The sequence below is a fragment of the Girardinichthys multiradiatus genome, chromosome 8, assembly GCF_021462225.1.
Source record: "Girardinichthys multiradiatus isolate DD_20200921_A chromosome 8, DD_fGirMul_XY1, whole genome shotgun sequence".
NCBI classification, from domain to species: Eukaryota; Metazoa; Chordata; class Actinopteri; order Cyprinodontiformes; family Goodeidae; genus Girardinichthys; species Girardinichthys multiradiatus.
The window spans coordinates 22005940-22030246 of NC_061801.1; the positions used below are offsets into that span (position 1 = coordinate 22005940).

Sequence of the window (24307 nt, forward strand, 5' to 3'; positions counted from 1 at the left end):
GATCTGAAAGTTGAACACACACCTGTTAGAGTGCCAGGTTTTTTATTTTTAAAGAAAGAAACCATCTATACAATACAATTAAATTAAAAATCAAACAAATCTTTTAAGAAAGAAAATAAAACATTTGCTGCAACAACCTGGTTACCTAAGTGTGCACACTTTTCAGCAAATATTTTGTTGATGCACCTTTTGCTTCAATTTTTACATTCAGTCTTCCTTTGTAGGAGTCTTTGTATCTAACATATTGACTTCACAATATTTGCCCACTCTGCCTTGCAACAGTTCCAATTCAATTCAATTCAGTTTATTTATTATATATATATATATATATATATATATATATATATATATATATATATATATATATAATATATTTATTTGCCAATTCACAACACATGTCGTCTCAAGGCACTTCACAAAAGTCAGGTACATACATTCCAATTAATCCTAATCATTGAAAAGTGCAGTCAGATTCAGTTATTTATTCAAATTGGATAAAAAGTTTTTCTATCTAAGCAGAGACACGAAAAGAATACAGAAGCACTGATCCAAGAGTACTTTCTATGGGAAGGAAAAGTAAATGTTAATGGATTTGGCTCCTTTAGTCGTTTCATCTAGAAAGAAAGAACAAATAAATTCTGAGCCAGTTTTTAAGGTTAGAGTCTGAAAGAGAGCACATATAATTAGTTGCAGTAAAGCTCAGTCAATTGCTATGTCTAGGAGAGAGAAAGGGTTAAACACTAAAAGACAGGGCTATGTGGATCATCGGTAGAGGGTGAGCATTAAGTTGTTGCCAGCAGAAGCTTGGACGATGCCCCTGTCCAGAAAGGTGTCACAGGTAGACACAGAGTCAGGTCAGGTACACCTGAGCTGACTCTGAGAGAAGAAAGAGAACATAAAGTTAAAAACTGAAATAACAGCAAATAATGCAGAATGTAGCGAAGAGAGTGAAAGTGGTCATTTTGTCCTCCAGCAGCCTAGGCCTATAGCAGCATAACTACAGAGATAGCTCAGGATAACCTTAGCCACTCTAACTATAAGTTTTAAGCCTAGCCTTAAAAGTAGACAAGGTGTCTGCCTCACGGACTAAAACTGGGAGCTGGTTCCACAGGAGAGGAGCTGATAACTAAAGGATCTGCCTCCCGTTCTACTTCTAGAAACTCTAGAAAACCTGCAGTCTGAAAATGAAGTGCTCTGTTGGGAACATATGGAACAATCAGATCTCTGATGTATGATGGAGCTAGATCATTAAGGGCTTTATATGTGAGGAGGAGAATTTTAAATTTGATTCTGGATTTAACAGGGAGCCAATGAAGGGAAGCTAAAATAGGAGAAATACAGGTCCTTCTCAATATATTAGCATATTGTGATAAAGTTAATTATTTTCCATAATGTCATGATGAAAATTTAACATTCATATATTTTAGATTCATTGCACACTAACTGAAATATTTCAGGTCTTTTATTGTCTTAATACGGATGATTGTGGCATACAGCTCATGAAAACCCAAACTTCCTATCTAACAAAATTAGCATATTTCATCCGACCAATAAAAGAAAAGTGTTTTTAATACAAAAAACGTCAACCTTCAAATAATCATGTACAGTTATGCACTCAATACTTGGTCGGGAATCCTTTTGCAGAAATTACTGCTTCAATGCGGCGTGGCATGGAGGCAATCAGCCTGTGGCACTGCTGAGGTCTTATGGAGGCCCAGGATGCTTCGATAGCGGCCTTTAGCTCATCCAGAGTGTTGGGTCTTGAGTCTCTCAACGTTCTCTTCACAATATCCCACAGATTCTCTATGGGGTTCAGGTCAGGAGAGCTGGCAGGCCAATTGAGCACAGTGATACCATGGTCAGTAAACCATTTACCAGTGGTTTTGGCACTGTGAGCAGGTGCCAGGTCGTGCCGAAAAATGAAATCTTCATCTCCATAAAGCTTTTCAGCAGATGGAAGCATGAAGTGCTCCAAAATCTCCTGATAGCTAGCTGCATTGACCCTGCCCTTGATAAAACATAGTGGACCAACACCAGCAGCTGACACGTCACCCCAGACCATCACTGACTGTGGGTACTTGACACTGGACTTCTGGCATTTTGGCATTTCCTTCTCCCCAGTCTTCCTCCAGACTCTGGCACCTTGATTTCTGAATGACATGCAGAATTTGCTTTCATCCGAAAAAAGTACTTTGGACCACTGAGCAACAGTCCAGTGCTGCTTCTCTGTAGCCCAGGTCTGGGGAATGCGGCACCTGTAGCCCATTTCCTGCACACACCTGTGCACGGTGGCTCTGGATGTTTCTACTCCAGACTCAGTCCACTGCTTCCGCAGGTCCCCCAAGGTCTGGAATCGGCCCTTCTCCAAAATCTTCCTCAGGGTCCAGTCACCTCTTCTCGTTGTGCAGCGTTTTCTGCCACACTTTTTCCTTCCCACAGACTTCCCACTGAGGTGCCTTGATACAGCACTCTAGGAACAGCCTATTCGTTCAGAAATTTCTTTCTGTGTCTTACCCTCTTGCTTGAGGGTGTCAATAGTTGCCGTCTGGACAGCAGTCAGGTCGGCAGTCTTACCCATGATTGGGGTTTTGAGTGATGAACCCTGGATGGGAGTTTTAAAGGCCTCAGGAATCTTTTGCAGGTGTTTAGAGTTAACTCGTTGATTCAGATGATTAGGTTCATAGCTCGTTTAGAGACCCTTTTAATGATATGCTAATTTTGTGATATAGGAATTTTGGGTTTTCATGAGCTGTATGCCAAAATCATCCGTATTAAGACAATAAAAGACCTGAAATATTTCAGTTAGTGTGCAATGAATCTAAAATATATGAATGTAAAATTTTCATCATGACATTATGGAAAATAATAAACTTTATCACAATATGCTAATATTTTGAGAAGGACCTGTATGATCTCTCTTTTTAATTTTCATCAGAACTCTTGCTGCAGCATTTTGAATCAAATGAAGGCTTTTAATTGTATTTTGTGGACATCCTGATAGTAAAGAATTACAATAGTCCAGCCTTGAAGTAACAAATGCATGGACTAGTTTTTCAGTATCACTCCTGGATAGGGTATTTCAAATTTTGGCAATGTTCGGGAGGTGAAAGAAGGAAATCCTAGAAACCTGTTTAATATGAGATTCAAATGACATGTCCTGGTCAAAAATAACACCAAGGTTTTTTACTTTATTACCGGCGATCAATTTAATGCCATCCAGGTTAAGTGATTGTTCCTTTTTTAAAGACTCTGTTCCAAAGACGACAACTTCTATATTTGTTAGATTGTAATAGTGTATCTTGTCCAGAGCCCCTTCAAGTGACCCAACAGATTGTTGATCAGATTTTGTTCTGGACTTTAGGGTTCCAAAACTGTCCTTTTCCTTTCATGCAGTCATTCTTTTTTTCAATGTGGATGTATTCTTGTACCCACTGCCATACTGAAAAATAAAATCATTCTTCATTCTAAAAAACAACTGTATTTGGAACAGTTCAAAACTTCAGTTACAGATGAAAAGAACTGACTCCAGAGCATGAGTGTTACACATTCTCTCACAAGGTTTTGGGGGATTTAAACCAGGCCAGGATGTTTTATTTGGATGAAAACAAATCATCTCACAACCTTACTCCCTAGTCCAGATGTATTGAGAATACAGAAGATTGTTTTTACATGTAGACCCCTAATCTTATATTGTACTCAACCTAACATATTGATTATTAATGTATAACTGATTTCTGTTATTATTGACATTTATTTATTGTTATTTGAATTTTGATTTAGATCCCAGCAAAGAAAATTGAATAAACACCTCACAATTTTGTTTTGATTAGTTTTCAAGTAAACATGCATGTTAAATAGTATCCCTTTTTCCTCTCTACCAAGCCAAGGATAATGAACATTTGAGCACTCAGTAACTAAATGTTTTAGAAGACTTCCAAACTTTTATCCTATCATACAATGATATATTCAAACAGGATTTGCATTCTGCTATAAAAGCTGCGTACCCCTTGTTGAAATAAGTCAAACATGTTATACCAAATAAAGTGGAAGGCATGCAGAACCACCCAACACCCCCTGCATAATAAACACTACAAGACGTTCGCTCAGTTATTTCATCTTCTCTTTGTCCTATTGTTGGATAAGGAGACAATAACAAATTATGACGAGATATGATGGAGAATTTATCTTAAATGGAAGCAATAACTGTTCCCCAGCATGAGGAGTTATCACCTTATTATAAGGATCATCAATCAGAGCAATCAAGGTTTATTATGTCATAAAACATGAACAGAGAGAATAAATTACCAGCAATCATTAATATACATCCTGACCTCAAACACTATCAATGACAAGATGAATTTAAGACTACACTGTCCTGTCCAGATCAGCCATATCAGAGTAGTTGTGCTGACCACTTGCCTTCTGGATCTTTGCATTGCATCTGAAATGGTGCAGATTAATGCATTGTTTTAATGGTGTACTAGCTGGGACAAGGACTTAGTGTACCTTCATTGTAATAGCTCAGCCATTACCAAATTACTGCTAAAAATTTAAATTTCTGTAAAAAAATAAAACTGTTCAAAAGATCTCACATGTTTCCTTTCAATCGACTTTATTATAAAAAAGACAATGAAAATATTTTCCTGGACTTGGTTTCTTGTTGTTAAGCAATAGATGTAGTACTTTTCAAAGTTAAAAATGTGTTCCAATTTATCATTACACTTTTTAAAGGTTTTTAGGAAGAGATTACATAGACAAATGCAAGAAGGGTGTATGCTGTTGGGGGCACTGCATGTAATTTAAGTAAGTATAGTATAGTAAGTATAAATGCTTCCACTGTGTTGTGGAAATTTGAAGATGTATATTTACTTAATATCAAGATTCCTGATTTGGAGAGATATATGACAGATGTTTATCAATTGAATAAATGTTTTAAAACATTTTTGTAGAATTATTAATTCCTTCTATACATAAATAAAGAAAATGCCTGTAATGCTTTTTGTTGACAAAAGGCTGTTAGTTTTAACACTCATTTTAAAACCGATAAATCTTTAAATGGTCTTACTTACTGTAACAATGAGCCATTGTTACATGTATATTTATATTTGTTGGTGAAAGACAACACAGTTAAACAATATCTTGTTTTGCAATTCAGTTTATTTTGGTTATTTTGGGTGCAAACGATTTGTTTGGGCTGTGGCTTCTTTAGTAGGCCTCATCTTGGTTTTTCTGTAAAGGTAAATTAAATGATCTTTTCAAGATAATAAATAATTGTTAAATTTAAATTGCATTAAAGGAAAACATATGAAAGTTCAATTTGAGTACTTACCCCTGCCATTTCCCTGTCCCAGCAGGTGTGCACAGGCAAAACATTCCCCGGGGGCTTGAGCACATATATTGGTTCTGGGACACACCATCAGGGAATGGGAAGGGAGTTTGGTTTCACATATGTTTTCTGTATCAAGTTTGGAGTACTTATTGGGATTAAATTAAAATATTTTCTGTTTTGTCTTGATCTGTAATTTATTTTATTAGCTGTTCATTTAATGTAAATATTCTTGTTTGTTTATCCTTTTTGCAGTTGTGTGTCCCTTGTAATGGTTTCTCCCAATTTAGTTTCACCTCTAAGTAGTATGTCTGTCACTGTCCGGGTTGTTGTTGGTGGTGTGGCTTGGTTACTTTGCTGCATCAAAAAGATTAAAGCAGTTTCAACCTAATATTTTCGGAGCCTGCTCTTTTTTTTTTCAACCGTTCTTGGGTCCAACCTCCAAGACCGCTAGTCCTCCTGACAAACATGTGACACATACCCTTTTATGCCTCTGAGCTTCTGCACCTGTACTCCATTCCTAGTCACTCGGATCAGCTGGCCAGCTCTGGGGAGATCAGGCTTTTGCCGTTGGGGCTCCTAAATTATAGAATATATTGCCGCTGCAAATTAGAAAAGCCTCTTCAATAGCCATCTTTAAATTTCCCTTAAAGAATCATATTCTTCACACATTCACACTCAAATTGTTCATTTTATTTTGACTTAAAATCCAAATAAATAAAAATGACTCTGGTGAAAACACCATTGTTTGTCTGTTTCTTCCTTGCCTTTTTTCTTCAGTCTTATATGCAGGGCAATTATATAAACTGTTGGATAAAACAAATGAAAAAGTCTCATAAAATATATTACATGTAATTTTTCACATTGCTTCCGATATAGCTTTAGAAATTTCGAAATATGGCTAAAATGTATACCATAAACTTACAAAGGATCCTGAATTGATCCAAAGAGGTCCCATAGATCCAACAGATTTTCTGGTTGGGAAAGTTTCCTTGAACAGAATTTGGTCTGTGAACCAAATTGTTTACATAAAAATACACAAGCACCAAGAGAAATTGGAGAGTAAAGCACCACTGGTATCACTTAATACTCATCATAATTTTAATAAGATCCTAATGGAGCTAACTGATATGAGGTCGGTCAGTAATGACCTTTGCTAAAGGAAATAAGGCAAACAACTACTATCATAGATAGATAGATAGATAGATAGATAGATAGATAGATAGATAGATAGATAGATAGATAGATAGATAGATAGATAGATAGATAGATAGATAGATGATATGCAAATAACTTTGTGCAAAATTTAATATCAGTCTAAATAAATTCAACCTCTAAGTCCAGTTTGAAAAAGGTGGGTTCTTTGAAAGAGCAATCCCACCACAGCGCTGGAATTTGTTTGGGGGCAACCCCCTATACACAAAGCTCTTTCTGTGAAAAGGTCGAATCATTCATCCGTGCAGCTCGTTTTCTTTCCTTATGCAACCTTCTCTTACCATCCCCTTGTGCCCCACCAGCCAGACTTACTCCTTGTGTTTATAAGTTGGCCCATTTATCATAAGCTACAACTAAGCTGCCCTTTACCTCATGTAGAAATAGCTGGAAATCCAACCATTTGAGGACTTTTAAACTATTTTGACAGGTCTCTCTTTTTTCCACCACCCCTATGAGCACTGGAAACTGGTGTTGGTAGCATCTGTGTCTGAATGAACAACTGTTAGTCGTTTGCCTTTCCTAAAAGCTGACAAGAAAAATATTTCACAGCTTATGCAGCACTGTTTTGTGAGACATCTTTGTGCTTGGCGAGATGTCATTGTAACAGCACTGTGTATGTGTCTATAAAGGAAAGAAAACTTGTTTTTCTTCAGAATCTACAATGTTAAGTTTCGGGGTCTCATGTCATATTTAATTTACCCTTGGATTTGCTGCTGCTTATATAGCTCCCACAGGACCAAGCTGAGGTGAAACATTCAAAACCAGAGTGAAACGGCACAATTAATATGAAGGAAAGAGCTACTAGACTAAACATAAAATAAATATAGTAATAATGCGTTTGCTTCTTATTTTCTTGCAAATGCAAAAAGCCTTGGTGATCACAGAAAGCTTAATTATTTGTAAAAACTGATTAAACAATATTAAGTAAATCAAGGAGCCTGTTGGTATTTTTTTTCAAACTGTATTCATACTTCATTTGAAATGTTCTTTGTAATCTTATTTTTCTACCAGGTGAGGTTCTGAGCTTGATGGATGACGTGTTCTCTGGCTTGAGCTCATCTTGTGTTGTTGCCGGGAAAAGGACCGCTGACCATCCCCAGTCTATGATGTATTCGGTTATCTTCAAGTGCCTGGAACCTGACAGCCTCTACAAGTAAGTCTGCACATGCCCTTTGTCTTTGTCAAGTAACACAGACACATTGAGCTGCGGTGATGTTCATTATCTCCCCTTTGAGTCAAATCACAGAAAATAGTAGAGAAACTTCCTTTTTAGGGGAGGAAGAAAAGAGAGAAGAGAAAGTAATAAAAGGAATAAAGCAGGCATATTTCCACTGTCATTTATTTTTGTAGAATATTACCGTAGGTTGGATTTTAGGTTTGCACTATAAGACAATATTTAAAGTACTTAACTAGCACGCCACCATTTATATCAAGCTAACCTCAATTGTAACCCTAAATAAAATAAAAAACAAAAACACTTTTTAATATTAGCACTACAATGGAAAAGTGTTGTCTTGTCCATTGCCTCTCAGTTTTAGCTGCAGCATTCAGAGGCTTGCGTCAGAATTTGGGGTAAACAACGTGAAAGCATGGATTCATTCTGCATTGCATCAGCTGCATCATACTATTATGTCAATGTGGACCAAAATCTTTAAGACATATTTTGACACTTTGCTAGATTTAATTTAGGCAGTTCTGAAGGCAAAACAAGTCAACTTGGTAGTAGCAAGTGTGGTGCAGCCAGTGAGTCTGGATGTATCACACAAAGTTAGTGCTTTATTTTCAAAAGTACATTGAGTATGTAAGCAATGTGTTTATAGCAAGTGCACTATTTATTACTGTATGAGGAATGTTTTGATCCATCAACACATGGGGTCGTGATTCTCTAAACTATAATCAAAGTAGATAAATCACATACTTGGAAACCTACCTATAAGCCAAACTAAACATAAAATCAATGAATAGTTAAGATCCTGTGCACATTTGAGCTCTTCAGTGTATGAATGTAGAATGTTTTGGTAATGCTCACCTGCAGACTGTGCAAGAAAAACAGGTTCGTTAGGTTGTTTAACCTCTTCTCTCTTTGAGCTGTAGAAGACTGCAAGATGGCAAATTAGTTTTGTCCTGATACATTTTTTGTTTTACATGAAAGCCATTTTCCGCCACTCTAATGAAAAAAAACACTTGTATCTCATAATACATAGCTAAGTCATAGTTATGAGATACTATCTCATAATTATGAGATAGCTATGTCATAAACATGACTTACCTTTATCTGCTCCAACTCATACATTACAGTACTTAGACATTTCAAACCTGGACTAGATTGTTCTACACTAATAGCAGAATCTTATAAACACAATTTGGGACTTGTGAAAGCTTTATTTGATTTGTGAAAGTTTCATAAAGCACCATATTAGTAAATGTTTGGCATTTGGACCACATTAGAACTGGTCCGGCTCCAAAAATACATTTCTGGCGCCTGCAGGTTGTGACCCGCTCCAGTGACAGGTGGGGAGTTTGACTGGGGCGGTACACCTGTCAAACGGTAAAGCAAGAGCTCAGGGAGGAAAGAAACTTCCAGTGGAGCAGACGGAAGATGAGATACTATCTCATAACAATGAGATAGCTAGGTCATAATTATGAGATACTACTTCATAATAAGTACTCGTACTTATCATCTTCCGCTTATCCGGGACCGGGCGCGGGGGCAGCAGACTCAGCAGAGACGCCCAGACGTCTCTCTCCCCAGACACCTCCTCCAGCTCCTCCGGGTGGAGCCCAAAGCGTTCCCAGGCCAGTCGAGAGACATAGTCCCTCCAGCGTGTCCTGGGCCGTCCCCTGGGCCTCCTCCCAGTGGGACGTGCCTGGAACACCTCCCGAGGAAGGCGTCTGCAGCTACGGGCAGCAGCATCGACAATAGATGTGGAGAACATGGTCCACTCGGACTCTATGTCTCCAACATCCCCCGGGATCTTGTCAAAGCTCTCCTGGAGGTGGGAGTGGAATACATCCCTGGCCGAGGACGCCGCCAGGCGTTCCCAGCAGACCTTCACTATGCGCTTGGACCTGCCAAGTGTGTCCGGCTTTCTCCTCCTCCAGCGGATCCAACTCACCACCAGGTGGTGATTAGTGGACAGCTCAGCCCCTCTCTTCACCCGAGTGTCCATAACAACAAAAGTCGATCATCGACCTCCTGCCTAGGGTGTCCTGGTGCCAAGTGCACTGATGGACACCCTTATGTTTGAACATGGTGTTCATTATGGACAATCCGTGACTAGCATAGAAGTCCAATAACAAAAAAACGCTCAGATTTAGATCGGGGAGGCCATTCCTCTTGATCACACCTCTCTAGATGTCACTGTCGTTTCCCAAGTGGGCGTTGAAGTCCCCCAGCAGAATAATGGAGTCCCCGGGAGGGGTCTATCCAGCACCCCCGACAGGGACACCAAGAAAGCTGGGTACTCCGTACTACCGCTCGGCCCGTAGGCCGGGACGACAGTCAGAAACCTATCCCCAACCCGAAGGCGCAGGGATACGACCCTCTCATCCACTGGGTTAAACCCCAACACGAGACGGCTGAGCTGGGGGGCAACAAGCAAACCCACACGAGCCCGCCACCTCTCCCCGTGGACCACTCCACAGTAGAACCACTCCAGAGTAGAAGATAGTCCAACCCCTCTCAAGGAGACAGGTTCCAGAGCCCACGCTGTGCGTGGAGGTGAGCCCGATTGACTATTTCTAGTCAATATCTCTCGACCTCCCGCACAAGCTCAGGCTCCTTCTTCCCCAGCGAGGTGACATTCCACGTTCCTAGAGCCAGCCTAAGCATCCGGGGATCTGAGTTCTCCACCTTCATCTGCCACCCAATCCTCTTTGCACCGGTCCCTCACGGTTCCCCCTGCAGGTGGTGGGCCCACTGGGGGATGGCCTCGCGTCTCTCATTCGGGCTTGGCCCGGCCGGGTCCCGCGAGGAGCAACCCGGCCACCAGGCACTCTCCGGCGAGTCCCGACCCCAGGCCTGGCTCCAGGGTGGGACCCCAGCTCCGCCGTACCGGGCGACGTCACGTGCCTCAATATTTTCGTCCTCATGAGGGATTCTTGAACCGCTCTTTGTCTGACTCATCACCTATAATAAGGATATAGCTAAGTCTTAATTATGAGATAGTATGTCATAATGTTGAGATAGCTAGGACATTATCATGAGATACAAGTAGTTTTTTTTTTTCATCAGTGGTGGAAATGGGCTTCCGTTGTCTTTTGTTTACTGACTTTTCTATCTTTTAGGGCTTTAAAATAGTTTCTGTGTCTACAATGATGAAATTTGCTTGTATTCATACTTGGTTATACCTATCAGGGATGTTCCGTCAGTTGTTTCTTTCTTGGCAACTAAGCAATGAAAAAACAAAATAAAGATATGACACCAAAATGTATTTAACAGCTGACTTTTGTGGTTTTGAAAAAATATATTTTATAAATATCATAAAACACTGTCGTGTTTAGTGGTTTGCATTTTTCAGACCGACTACAGGAATGAATAACGGAATTATGAAAAACAAAAACAAAAAACGTACTATTTAGCATTTAGCTGGTGTGGCCTTTTTTAGATTATGTGGCTTTTTTTGATTGTTAGAACATGTTGAGACATTACTAAGAAAATGAGTATTCCTTATCAGTCAGGTTTCAACATTCTCATTCAGCAGTCATCAGGTGAGCTTGTCTTGAACTTGTCACACACCCTTTTTTTTTTATTTGTTCCATACATTTTTTAGCTGTAATGAGATCAAAGCTGTTTGTTGGCCATTACACTGAGTTTATTTTCCTGTTCCTGATAAAAGTTTTTTTATTTTTTATTCTCTTTCTTCTTTGGGAAGAATTATCATCCCACTCCATCCGATTACCAAAATTATTTTTATTTGCTTAGTGCCAGAAAAATTAAGTATTTCACACAACTACTTTTTCAACAGTATTGATTTGATTATCTGTCATTTATCTGATGAGTGTCTCTGAGTTGGGTCTGTGATTGGCTGGAAACATATTCAAGGCGTATTCTGCTTCTTGACTACCGGAGAAAGGCATCACCAGCAACTCTACAACCCACAACAGGATTAGACAGGTATAGAATCTGGATGGATTATTTTGTGTTCATATTACCAAACTTACCTGAACAACTAAAATGAAGTACCGCTTACGCCACCTCTTTTCCTGGTTGACTACTCTTCTGCAAATTGTATTTTGTTTCAAAAGAGTGAATTTCCTTACTTTCTCCTGACCAACAGCTGGGTTGAGTTAAGCACTTAGTCTGAACGTGGTCGATGCTTCCGTTATTTTATGTTCTCTTTAGTGAATACAGAGGGGTCCTTGTTAAAGGGCAGTGTCTCTTTCATTCAAAAAACAAACTTACCACAGCTTGTAATGCCTTCATAACAGGCTGTAGTAGGTTGTTGCAGTGCTATTACATTGGCACACATAATGTATTCACATCTTTAACCGTTACTGAGTAAATCTTGAAGAATTGGAAATCGAAAACCAAAACCATGTACAGAATGGTGAACAAAAAGTGCCCTATCAACACAATAGTGAATGCTCTGATTTAGTTTTTGGGTTTTAGACTTACCTAAATAAAACAAAATTAATATTATTTTGGGACCAACAGGTGGAACAACGTTTTGTGGAATAAAAAGCTTATTTTTAATTATTATTTCATTTCAACCTCGAAAGACTCACTTAACGGAGAAACAACAAGAAGACGGTTAAATAATTTATTAATGAAAGATAATTTTTTTGGCGCTTGGACTCCTGAGGAAGACGTAAATGCTGAGGATGAAGTGGGTTTGAATAAACATCTTAGGATTATGATTAAGTACGTTTTCCCCCCAAAGGGCCGAGGCCAGGCTGAGAATGAACTGAAGGAAAAGGAAATTAGTTATGAATGATCTGAGCTGAGCAGGAAGTGAGAACTCAGACCAAAACGTTTTAATGGATTAGGCTCGAATGGGCTTACCTGAGTTATGACTGAAGAGACGTGGATGGCCAATGACAGGTCAGACAAAGATGGGCTGCACCTGACGGGCGTCAAGGTGGCTAGATGAATGCCTGACAAGGCGTAGGATTGAGATGACTGCCAATGGCGAGTGTGAGCCCGAGAAGGCTGAATGAAACGCCTACCAACGGTGTGTGTGAGCCCAACAGCTGAATGAATTGCCTGCCAATGGCGTAGATAGTGATGAGCCTAAAGAGGCTGGATTGCGATGCCGTTCATAGCATATTTCGATACGCTTGCAAATAGCGTAGATGGAAATGAGCCTGAAAAGGCTGAATGAGGAGCACGACAAGGCTTGGTTGGATATGCCTGCCAGTGGCGAAGATCCAGGAGCGTCTGAAACAGAGAAAACTAAGAAATAAAACTGTCTAGAAACGTGGTAATTGAATTGGAATGGGAGAATAAAACATGCAGATTTAAGAGGTTATATGTGAGAACCAGGAATAGAGAAGGAAGATTAATAATTAATCTAGCTAGAGGAAGGGATTGGATAAGGCTGACCAACACCAGTAAGTGTGAGTGTTCTTACCTAAGAACTGATAAATCGTTGTGCAAAAAGACAGATAGGAGGTCAGGACGGACATAAAAAGAGAACGCTGAGGAGGACCAGCGGCCGAGTTGTTGGAGCGAAGCTATCGAAACTCCTAGTGAGGCGGCTGTAGTGGCCGCCCCAAATCGAAATGAGTGACCTGAGAACTGACTTGGGGGAAGATTGCATGAAGTAAAATTAGTCTCAGATGGTTGAGGAACCAAGAAGCAGTCATGGGAACTCCTTCCGGAGTAAGGAAGAGGGGCAAGGAGGTTGGAAAGAGTTTGTGGCATTTGATGGCGAATTTAAAAATGGCAGGAAAAGGGTAGAATGGAGTGTTTAAACGAGCAATGAAGATTAAGCAAGGACCTTTTCCTTTGGAAAGTTTAAGATAAATTTTAAAATGATTGGGATAGAACTTTAGATCAGAAATAGTTAGATCTCTAGCAGGATCAAATGAGCTTGATGCGGTAGTAAATTCCCATATTCTGAGCAAGGCATAAAAAGCTAAAGCCAGGCGCTGGAGAGAAGAAATTTTAGGTAGGATGAAGAAGGGCCTGAACGGAGCACTAGGAGGAGATCTTTTAAGATGGAAAGAGTGATAGGTCTTCTGGAATCTGGCTCAGGAATGCTATGATTTTTTAGACCTGGAGTAAACGTTTGATGGATAATTTGAGAAAAGGCTTGGAGTGGGTTCAAAAAGTGGCCTTTAGAAAAGAAATGTCTCAACCATCTGAGACTAAGAAACTCTTAATATAAGGGAGTTTGAAATGCCGGACATCAAAGCAATAAGTAATAAAAGCTAAGATGGTAGGAATGCAAACGGGGTAAAGAGGAGTATTATGAGCGACGCAAACTTTGAAACGTTGGCCAAGAAAATAAATAGGACCTGAGAGTGGAGTGAACCAAGCCGGAATTGCAATAATAATGGCTGATTGGAGTAAAGGAATGAGGGATGAGTTTAGTCTAGTATCAGGTCTTTGAGAGGTGGTAACTGTGTTGGATGAACATTGGCTGAAGGGCAGAGACAACGGAAGACCTGGAATTTTGAACGGGAAAGAGCATCTTAAGTGAGTTATGATGACCGGGAATATTTCAGGCAGTAATGATAAAATTGTGAGTTACAGCTTGCCAGGTGAAGGGCATGATTGACTTAGAAGAGGAGCAGCCTTTATTTATTACTTCGACTACGCTGCATTGTCGCATAAAGCGCTATGTGTTTTATTTTCCATTGGTTGCCTCAGACGCAGCATGCAATAGTGATGGGATTATTTCATAAGACGCTGATGATTCGGATTGGGGAAAGAAAGGTGGCTAGATATACCATTCCAGTTCTGCAGGAGAGAGGACCAGAAAGACAGGTCAGAGTGGCAACCTCATCTAAAGAAACCGAATCTAGCAGAGAGGGGACGGAATTTGCCAAATCCAAAAGGCGAGAAATAAAGGAGCGACCTTAGGGAATTATGCGCATTGCGGAATGCAATGTTTTGAGATGCCTTTGAGGAGAAGTTAATGCGTAATGAGTGAAAAGGCTCGGAGTGGGCTCAGAAATATGATCTTCGATGAAAATTGATGACTGCTAAAAGGCTGCGGCTGTAGGGGAGCTTAAAACGATGGTGTTCAAACAATGAGTGATGAAAGCTAGGACTGAATGTAAATCAGGTACAATGACGTGTTATTTGCAAGATAAAATGTTCAAAGTTTTTCAAAGTTTACCAGGCGAAGGAATAAGGTTTGAACGTAGAAAGAGCTAGACCTGAGATACAGCAGTGTTTGGCAGATTGCGAAAGAGGAAGGAGAGAGGAATAATTGGAGTAGGGTAAATGTAGGCTGATGAACAGAAACGGCGGAAGACCTGAAAATTTCAAACGAGACGGGGCATGAGCGACTGATTTAGAAACCTGGAACATGACGGGCAGAAATGATGTTATGAGTTACGGCCAGCCAGGATTCGCCGGAGTTAAGAGCTACACCGTGAAATGAATTTACTAATGTTGACTGTACATAGATTGTTTAGTAAGAGTTTGTCATTTTGCTGCAGCAATAATGCAGTTAATGCCTAAATTTGAAAACGCTTAGTCCGGGAAGGTGCTGTAAATCGATTGTCTCAAACTGAATAACGCAGCGCCGACCCGATATGCAGAAAGAAAGTGTGCTCCACAATTAGACGGGATAAGATATCGATAAGATGTATATTAAAACAGTAAATGATTTCTTAGCGCCTGGTTAATAAAGGAAGAAGGTGGGTATAAATGTTCGAATGCGTAAATTAATATTTAGAAATTCTACGGAGCAAACAGGTTGCTTTTAAAAGTACATCTCCCCAGTAGAGGGAGCTAATACGAAGGTATACTAGTTTTAATATAATAAGCTAAGTAAAGTCACAGACAATTAAAATAATTTGTGTTGCATTTAATTTATTGTATGGAGAAAATATAGAAGGCAATGGTTACAAATTTAATAAATATATGTGGTAAAAGCACTCAAGGGAAAGACTGTCAAGAATGAACGGGGGTTGTAAATATTTAAGGTAAATAATTCATTTATGGTAAATAATGAGGCAAAAGATTTAAAGCAGCGTATTGCTAGTGTTACTAAAGGTACTTACGTCTTGTATATTTATTAGCTATAATGATGTGTTCACATGCAAGCTCAGACAACAAAAGGATTGAGAACCATCCGTTTGAGAGACCCTCTTTTTAACCGAGATGGTACAGACCGTAAGGAACTGAAACGAGGCCAACTGAGCCACATGAATCAAAGGTGGCTTGCGTCAAATTTCAGTGGCGAGAATAAACCAGTCTTGGCAAACTCCTGATTGAGCCAGTGTGGATGCAGCTTTGGCAGAGAAGGATTTGTGATATAATAGAAAAATCTGGAAGCCATGTTTGAAATGTAGGTCGACGATGAAAGGGGGAATAGGTATTGCACTTATTCTATCCTCAGATAACAGAGCAGAAGACGTCTCTGAAATGCTTAAAGGCGGCCGAAAGCTCGCCAAAGGGGATTCTTAGAAAGGTGGGGAGTAGATAATTTAAACACAGCATTAAAGCCATCAGGGAAAGTGATACAGTGGTCAACCTCGGGAGATAGTAAAATGAGAGAAACCAGATTAATGAGCTGCCCCTGGAGGATTTGGAGCAGAGCCTGAGTGAGATGTTGGAAGCATGGGAGTAAATGAATGTATACCTGAATGTAAAAGAGGAGTGGGAAACACAGCGTGCTTAAAGGGCATTTGAATGAGGAAACCATTGAGAAAAGAGAATGAAGTGATACATCACACCCTTAGAGACGAGCCAGGACGAGCATTGCGATGGTGAATGTCAGTGGGAGGGGCCAAGGAGTGGGTTGAACGTTGGCGGAGCGGAGAAGAGGAAATGCTGATGTGGTGGAATTGGAGGTGAACTCCCGGAGGAGTTGAGTAAAAGAAGATATGAAGCTCTGGAGAGAATCCATGGACGAGATGAATGAAGCAGAGAAGATTGTGGGATGACCAGAGTGGAAGAAGACGTCTGAGCCTGGGGAGCGGGAAGATCGGTTTGAGAGATGAGATTGGAGGAGAACCACTGCAGAAGCCGGGCTGGGTGATGCGGCAGCGGGAGCTGGGGTGAAGGCAGAGTGATCTTGGCGATGCTTAGTAGGAGGATTGGAGGAGTTCTTAAGGCGCTTTCCGCATGCCCGGAACTGAGACAAGGGGAAAAGGGGCCATCAAGGCAGGAGGCCAGTCGAACGCTCCTACAAGCGGAGGAGGAGGAAGGAGGGCGGAATTCGTCACAAAGCAGTGCGAGGAACCACCAAGTTGCCAGAAACTAGTCGGACATGTTGCAGCTGATCGTCAAAGCTCAGCAAAAGAGCGGTGTCTTCCATGCAGAAGGTCTTTAAAAGTGAAGCCCTGGGAGATAATTGGCCAAGGAGGAGTGCGGACCTGCCGTTGATTGGAGCAGCCAGTGAGGAGTGATTGGAGGTGGCGGGGTGGTGAGTCTTCCATGTTAAATTTTCGTTTAAACTTCATATCATTTACTTAGAAGAAGGACTCAGAAGGACACAATGGATCTGAGACTCAAAAAACAAAACACACAAAAACAGATGCTAATTAGGTTGTTAAAAAAAATTAAAAAGGAAAGGACAGAAGAGAGAAAGTCAGGAGAAAACTGAAAACTGTCTTTCACAGTCAAAGCCAAGCTTGTTTTTGCTATGATGACTTACAAAGTAATTAAAGATGCCAGTCCATCAGCTACAGTAAGTTGAAAAAGGCTGCCATCAGCTAATATTTAAGTCTTTGTTTGTTTTAAGTTCCCTGCATAGTGTGATGTACTTTTGACAGCACCACAAAGATCAAGAATTATCATAAGGCTGATACAGCAAGTTTATAAATCACTGTCAACAGCAACTAAGTGCACAGTGTAGCAATCATTTTCATTTTTATGTTCATCAGACCAGGATATGCTGCTTAGTGGGGTCAATACAGGCTTCGGGTTGAGTGGTGATTTGCCTTTCCTTTGAGCACTATTTGTCCCTGAAATGAAGCTGAAGAACCAATTACTATGAGGGAAGCAGACAAGTCCCATATGTTGTTGTGGCTGTTACTGGACACATGAAACACACTCGCATCTCATCTTTGCTTGTCTTCGCAGGTTTTGTTTCACAGTGTCTTGCTGTATTGTGGCCTTGGTTTGTTTTTAAACAGTTTCAATGTCTTTACGAAAAAAAACAGCCACCACTGAAAGCCTGAGGAAACCACAATCTTGTACACTTGAGCTCATTTTGTACCCCTATCAAACACTGCAATGGAAATCACAACTTTTGCGTAGCAAAGGTCTTTCCGTTGCATGCAAAGTGGAAAGCTGATACAGGAATTCTTTATTATTGCGTTTTATCTTGCCCCTCTTTTATTGACATAAGTTAATGTCCCTAGTCAGTATATGTCTCAGTATATTCAGTACATGGTGTTCTCTTGTCCTATCTCTATCATTTTTGTTTTTACAGTACATATCATGTTTTTTAGGTTAAGATTAGTTTTCTCTTAACCAATTTGAAATTCTTTATTGTCACCAACACATTGCATCCACATCCATTCTATAACCACATTTAATAAATGGTTGGGATCAATTGTCATGTTGGAAGCCTGTATTGTTTCCAAGTTTCAACTGTCCAGATAAGAGGTTCCAAAATGCCCCTTTTCCACTGGCTCAATTTGTCCAAAATGCTCCTTTTCCACTGGCTCAATTTGGCCCTACTTGACTCTACTCGGCTGGCTTTGTGAGTGTTTCCATTACAGTTTTTTCCGTACCGGTACCAACTTTTTTGGTGCCTGCTCCTGAGCAGTTCACAGATTGGACATGACAGGAATAGAAATGAGGAGGTTTTCACTGAGATAAGTTAATAACGAAGTTAATAAAACTCAAGAGTGGCTACAATAATATTAAGAACCACAATGGCCGGACCAGGTCATAACGAAATATAATTTTACTATTTACTAAACATAAACAATGCCTGAAGGCTGAAAGAAAAAAAACTGCACACATAAGCTTTCTGAATTATACCCAGGCGGCACGCTGTATTTAATACCATCCTAAATCAGCTGATCAGACTTAAAATAAGCTGTTCAGATGCACAAACATTTCCCCAAAAACACATAAAACTACCACCATGAAACAGCGTGTTTGGTTTGGAAATTTATTGGCGATCCTTAAGCAGAACCACACGTGCAAGAGGAGGGAACAGGCAGAAAGCAGCTGCCTGTAATCAGACTGCCTACATCGGATCAAACAGTAGGACAGGCTCGCTGAATCCACTGTGCACGAATCGCTAATATCCAACCAAAAACTAACTTCACTGCGGTCAAAAGGCAGCCGTTTTGTGGTTTAAAGTCCTTGTCCTTGTTATTGCCATGGCTGAGACAAACACTTCCTCATAAAGCCCAAAATTGAAACTTCTTCTGGCAAACTTTAGAGCTTCACCAGTCCAGACAGCAGCGTCTCTCCTCTCTGCTTCTCCTGCCACAACCCCCTCACATCAGAACCCCTGAGCCTTATTTTATGTTCTGACTGAGCTGTGGTCCAGATAATTATCCAAGTGGATAATTTTATATATATATTTATATATATATAAAAAAAAAAGCACGTTTGTGTATATACAATAATACAAATGTTAGTATTTTGTTTATTTTTTTTTATAATTTCATTTTATAATTTCAAATTTACTTTAATGTGACAATCTCACACAGTAATGTAAATAGCAGCACAACGCACTAAACTGATGGCTGGAGGCGGGGCTTCAGCCGCAATAGCTTCAGCTGCCAGTGGGTCAGTGTAAACATAACAGTTACCTTACCAAAACTGGGTGGAGCAGAGCCGTGCTGGCTAAAACAAGCCAGTGGAAAAGGGGTGAAAGTGGAGGTGGGGACCCCTCCGGGGGGTTGCGAGACACCATGTAGGGGGAGTTGCCAAAGGATTTTTCGAGGTTTTGCCTGACAACACATCTTTTTGGCTTCTCTTGATGTAAACTATTATCTACACCAGTTAAACAACCTTGTATTCAACGTGTAAATGGTGGACATCAAAAGTTTTTCTGACTACCACTGAAGGCAGCCTTAGTACCACCAATAGTACTTGTACCACTGTTTGAGAGAAATGGATCTAGACGTTGAACTGATATAAAGTTAAATAATTTGGTGGTATTTTTCCATATTTGTTTTCTATCCATGTTGTGCAATATAAATACCTCTGACAACAACCTTCAGCATGATGCTACCACCACCATTCTGGACAGTTAGTACATTGTTGTAAGGTTTAAAAAGTTTATATTATCTCATGCAAACATAGTTCTAATCATTTGTGGCTGGAATGCTCAATCTGTGTCTCATTTCACTATAGATTATTCATCAAAAATCATATTTTTATTTTTTCCCAAAGGCATGCAGCTTGTCTATTTGGATAATTGCAAATGTCAGACAATAATAAAGGTGTCAATTTTGGGGCAGGAGTTCTTTCTTGGTTGCCTGCCTCTCAGTCCTCCTGCTTCATTGTAGACAGCAAAAGTGGTGTTCCAGCAGTTTCCATTATGTGGTCAGTCTGAACTTATGTGGTCCCTGGGTTGTTCCTAAACATCCTAACCACAGATAGGGTCAGATGGTAACAGTTGGGTAAATGGTCATATGGTTAAAACTTGAACAACTGTGTCTAACAGGTCAGTGATCCCAAACACACATCAACAAATCTTTGAAAGGTTTGAATTAAGATTCCTGAATGGCCTACTGAAAGGCCCAACTTCAACTGTATTTGAAACTTGTGAATTATGTTTAAAAGTTTGGTTAGTTCCAGAAAACGTCATGATCTACGGGTGTTGGGTGTTTTTGAGTTTCAATTCATGACTTCTCAAACTGACATGTTTCCTCATTTTGTTAGGTGTTGCCTTATCAACTCATTCATTTGACCTTAGTTTCTAGTTCATTCTCCTGCTTTGTTTTATTATGTTTTTTGAGATTTCTTCCCAGTGTTCCTCCCTGTCTGCCCCTGCTATTATTCTCTCTCTCCCTCAGCTCCCTGCTTTAATTCTCCTCAGCTGTTGCTTATTCTCACCTGATTGCCTTCACCTGCTCGCCCTGTATATTTCTCTCCCTGCATATACTGTATATCTTTTGTTTTTCATTGTTTCCTCTTCCAATACCCTACTCATGCTCATTGACCTCTGGCTTCTTCTACCTTCTTGCTCTATATTCCATGTCTCCATGTGTTCCCAGTTTTGATTTTATCATAAACATTTCTACTCACCATCTGGCTCCTGAGTTTCTGTTTGAACCTTGGTATATCATCTCCATACACTATGACACAAAAGCAAACAATTTAAATGAACTCCACTGAATCTATCAGGAAGGGTGGGCAAATAGCCATCCAAAATTATGCCAAAAGGGTCTTTATAGGTACAAAATGTTTATCTTCAGCTTGCTAAAGGAGAACCTGATCATATTTTCTCCTCTGAGATTTGCGTCGTGTATTCACGTAAGCTGCTTCTATCGGTGAAGCATGTTATCTTTCAAAACCAATCACATATATATAGAATATCGATGATGTATTACCGATAATTCCAGTTCCCACGGTCCCTGAATGCAACAGTTGGGAATATGATGTTCAGCCAGTGTTGAGCTGTCAGTCATGATTCCGCACCCCCGTGATCTGAGGGTACATGCGGATGATGACCAGAACTGTACCTCAAGTGGAAAGTTGATTAATAGGCAAATGTTAATTAATACTGTGTCACAGTCACAAAGTTCTGACTGAATAAACTAATAAGTCTTTTTTTTTTATCAGTTTTAAATGTATGATGCTAACCTGTGGAGTACAACCACAAAAACTGCTTGGTATCCAATTAATTTTCTTTTTTCCCCCCATTTAAACTTCATAATGCAAAGAATAAGCAATAGCTTCACAAATAACTTACTTGATACACAGGTTTCGTTTTTTTTTTTTTGGAATTAACAATTTTGCCTTCCCTTATAAGTTTGACTGCATTTGAAAAACTGTGGGAGAACAGCAATGCTGTTAATATCCAGAAGCCAGGCTTCCACTTGTGAGAACCTCTGACAAGGACCTAATATTCAACTGTGCAGCACTGCTATCTCTGTTTAGGCATTCACCACAGTGTTGTTTTTCTCTGATAAGAGAATAACTTACGTCAAATTACATCTAAGGAGACACCTGTTTGCAGCCAACTCTACTTGTTTTGATCAAAAGTCTGATAAGACCTCTGCTCATATTCCATTTTCATTGGTTCATTACTGCAGGCTGCGTCGGCCCTGATGTTTTCCTGCAAAGAAAAGTGCTCTGTGAGCTTTCAACCTCATTTCAAAAGACAAAATAGGAATTATAAAATAACATTCTTCAGTGTTATCACCTGACCATTTAAACCAGCCATGTGTTTTTACAGCATGCGAGTAAAACACATTTTAAATTTGAAGATTATCATGCTGCTTTTCTTTAAGAATGTACTTGCTGTGCTAGTAGATTCACTACTTCAGTAGTTTATAAGGTAATTCCAGTATTATGTTTGTCCTCATGAGTAAAGCCAACAGAGAAAAGAGATCAAAATCTTTAGGACAATATTGCCATGCCATTAAGGCCAAATTTAGTCTTGTTTTAAAAGCCAGTTGTTCAAGCTATATTAAGATGGAACCTTTCCTTTTTTTGGTAAAACCAAGCAGAGCTCCTAGAGGCACATTAGAATACTACTTTAAGCAAATCCTAGACATAAATCAGTTTATGCAAATCTTGAGTTATTTAAATTAAATCTGAATCTCCAAATTAAATAATCTCAATAAAACCAATAACACTATACAACACTGTAAAAAAGGTAGAGACACCCTTTCACTTCTTTTTCAGGGCATAATAAAAATGATCTGGTTTTCACCAGGTTTTTCAATTAGTTAAGTTTAACCTCGAGTACAGAAAAACACAGATTCCCCCATGACCCGTGATTCAGCAAAAATTTGACATGGTTGTTTTTTGTTTAACCTAGTCAGTGTCTCACATGTTTTTGGAGGGTTTTGTGAGATAAACACCTTTACTGAGACTCAAATCTCAGACTGGAGTCAAAATCAAGTCTCAAATCTTTAGGGCACAAGTCTAAGTCAATGTAAAAATATTCAATCGGACACAGAGTATGTTTACAGAGATTTATTAAAAGTCTGCAGCTGGTAAGAGCCAGGAAAACCCCACAGAAGCACACTGGAAGCTCTGAAATTAAAGAGTTCAGACTAGTGTCTATGATTGTCAGGGAAAATGCAAAGACTTGAACAAGAAGTTCCTAACCTTTCTTGGATTGATGAATGAGCCTTCATCTGAAAGATGCTCCTCTAAGTGCTTCATAGTTTGATGATCCAAACGAATTAGATAATTTCAGCGATTGAAAAATGCCTCTTTTGTTGTGTTGGGTTGTGTTTTCAACACTAAAGTGTTGAAAACACAACTCAAGAGTCAAAACCAAGAAGTAGCAGGTAATCGGGATGACAGTCAAGTCTGAAGTCTGTTACTTTTGCTCACTTAAGTGCAACTCAAGTCGGATTCTCAAACTCGAGTTGCCATCTCTGGTTATGAACATTTAGCATGCTTTGTGAGGCCTGAGATAATGTAGGTGTTATAGGTGCTTTCTACTGTTGAATAATATTTCTCTTTGTTGAAATGATCCACCACATATTGTTTGTAAATAACCTTATAACCCTCTTCACATTGATGCATAGCAACAATTGCTTCTGTAAGATCATCCTATAGATTTTCTTTCTTCCTTGGTTAAAGGATGATCGAAACCAGCAAAAGTCTCATGCTTTACGGAATATGGCAATGAATTTCCTTCTTATGTATGGCAAGAGTTTCTTTAGTGTTTTTACACAGCATTGCCATTTTGGCTTTGTTTTATTTTAATATATAGTGTAATTCAATACAATTCAATTCAGTTTATTTATATAGCGCCAATTCACAACACATGTTATCTCATGGCTCTTCACAAAAGTCAGGTACATACATTCCAATTAATCCTAACCATTGAACAGTGCAGTCAGATTCAGTTATTTATTCAAATTGGATAAAAAGTTTTTCTATCTAAGGAAACCCAGCAGTTTACATCCAGTCAGTGACTTGCAGCATTCACTCCTCCCGGATGAGCATGTAAAGACAGTGGACAGTCCCTGGCGTTGACTTTGCAGCAATCCCTCATACTGAGCATGCATGTAGTGACAGTGGAGAGGAAAAACTCCCTTTTAACAGGAAGAGACCTCCAGCAGAACCAGGCTCAGTGTGAGCGGCCATCTGCCACGACTGACAGGGGGTTTGAGTGAACAGAGCAGAGACACAAAAAGAACACAGAAGCACTGATCCAGGAGTCCTTTCTATGGGAAGGAAAAGTAAATTTTAGTGGATGTAGCTCCTTTAGTCATTTCATCTAGAAAGAAAGAACAGATAAACTTTGAGCCAGTTTTCAAGGATAGTCTGAAAGAGAGCACATATAATTAGTTACAGTAAAAGCTCAGTCAATTGCTATATCTAGGAGAGAGAAAAGATTAAACACTGAAAGACAGGGCCAAGTGGATCATTGGTAGAGGGTGAGCATTAAGTTGTTGCCAGCAGAAGCTTGGACAATGCCCCTCTCCAGAAAGGTGTCACAGGTAGACACAGAGTCAGGCCAGGTGTAGCTTCTAGGAAGA

The 24307-nt window shown here is 39.7% G+C and overlaps 1 protein-coding gene across 2 annotated transcripts in view; it reads left to right on the forward strand.

The window, feature by feature from the left end:
- The window catches only part of LOC124872311 (astrotactin-2-like), a 513868-nt gene that overhangs the window by 473225 nt on the left and 16336 nt on the right, over window positions 1-24307 (forward strand). For both annotated transcript variants that reach the window (XM_047372149.1, XM_047372150.1), the window contains one exon: window positions 7553-7694. In XM_047372149.1, the coding sequence (XP_047228105.1) occupies window positions 7553-7694 (142 nt within the window). The remainder of the gene's footprint in view (window positions 1-7552; window positions 7695-24307) is intronic.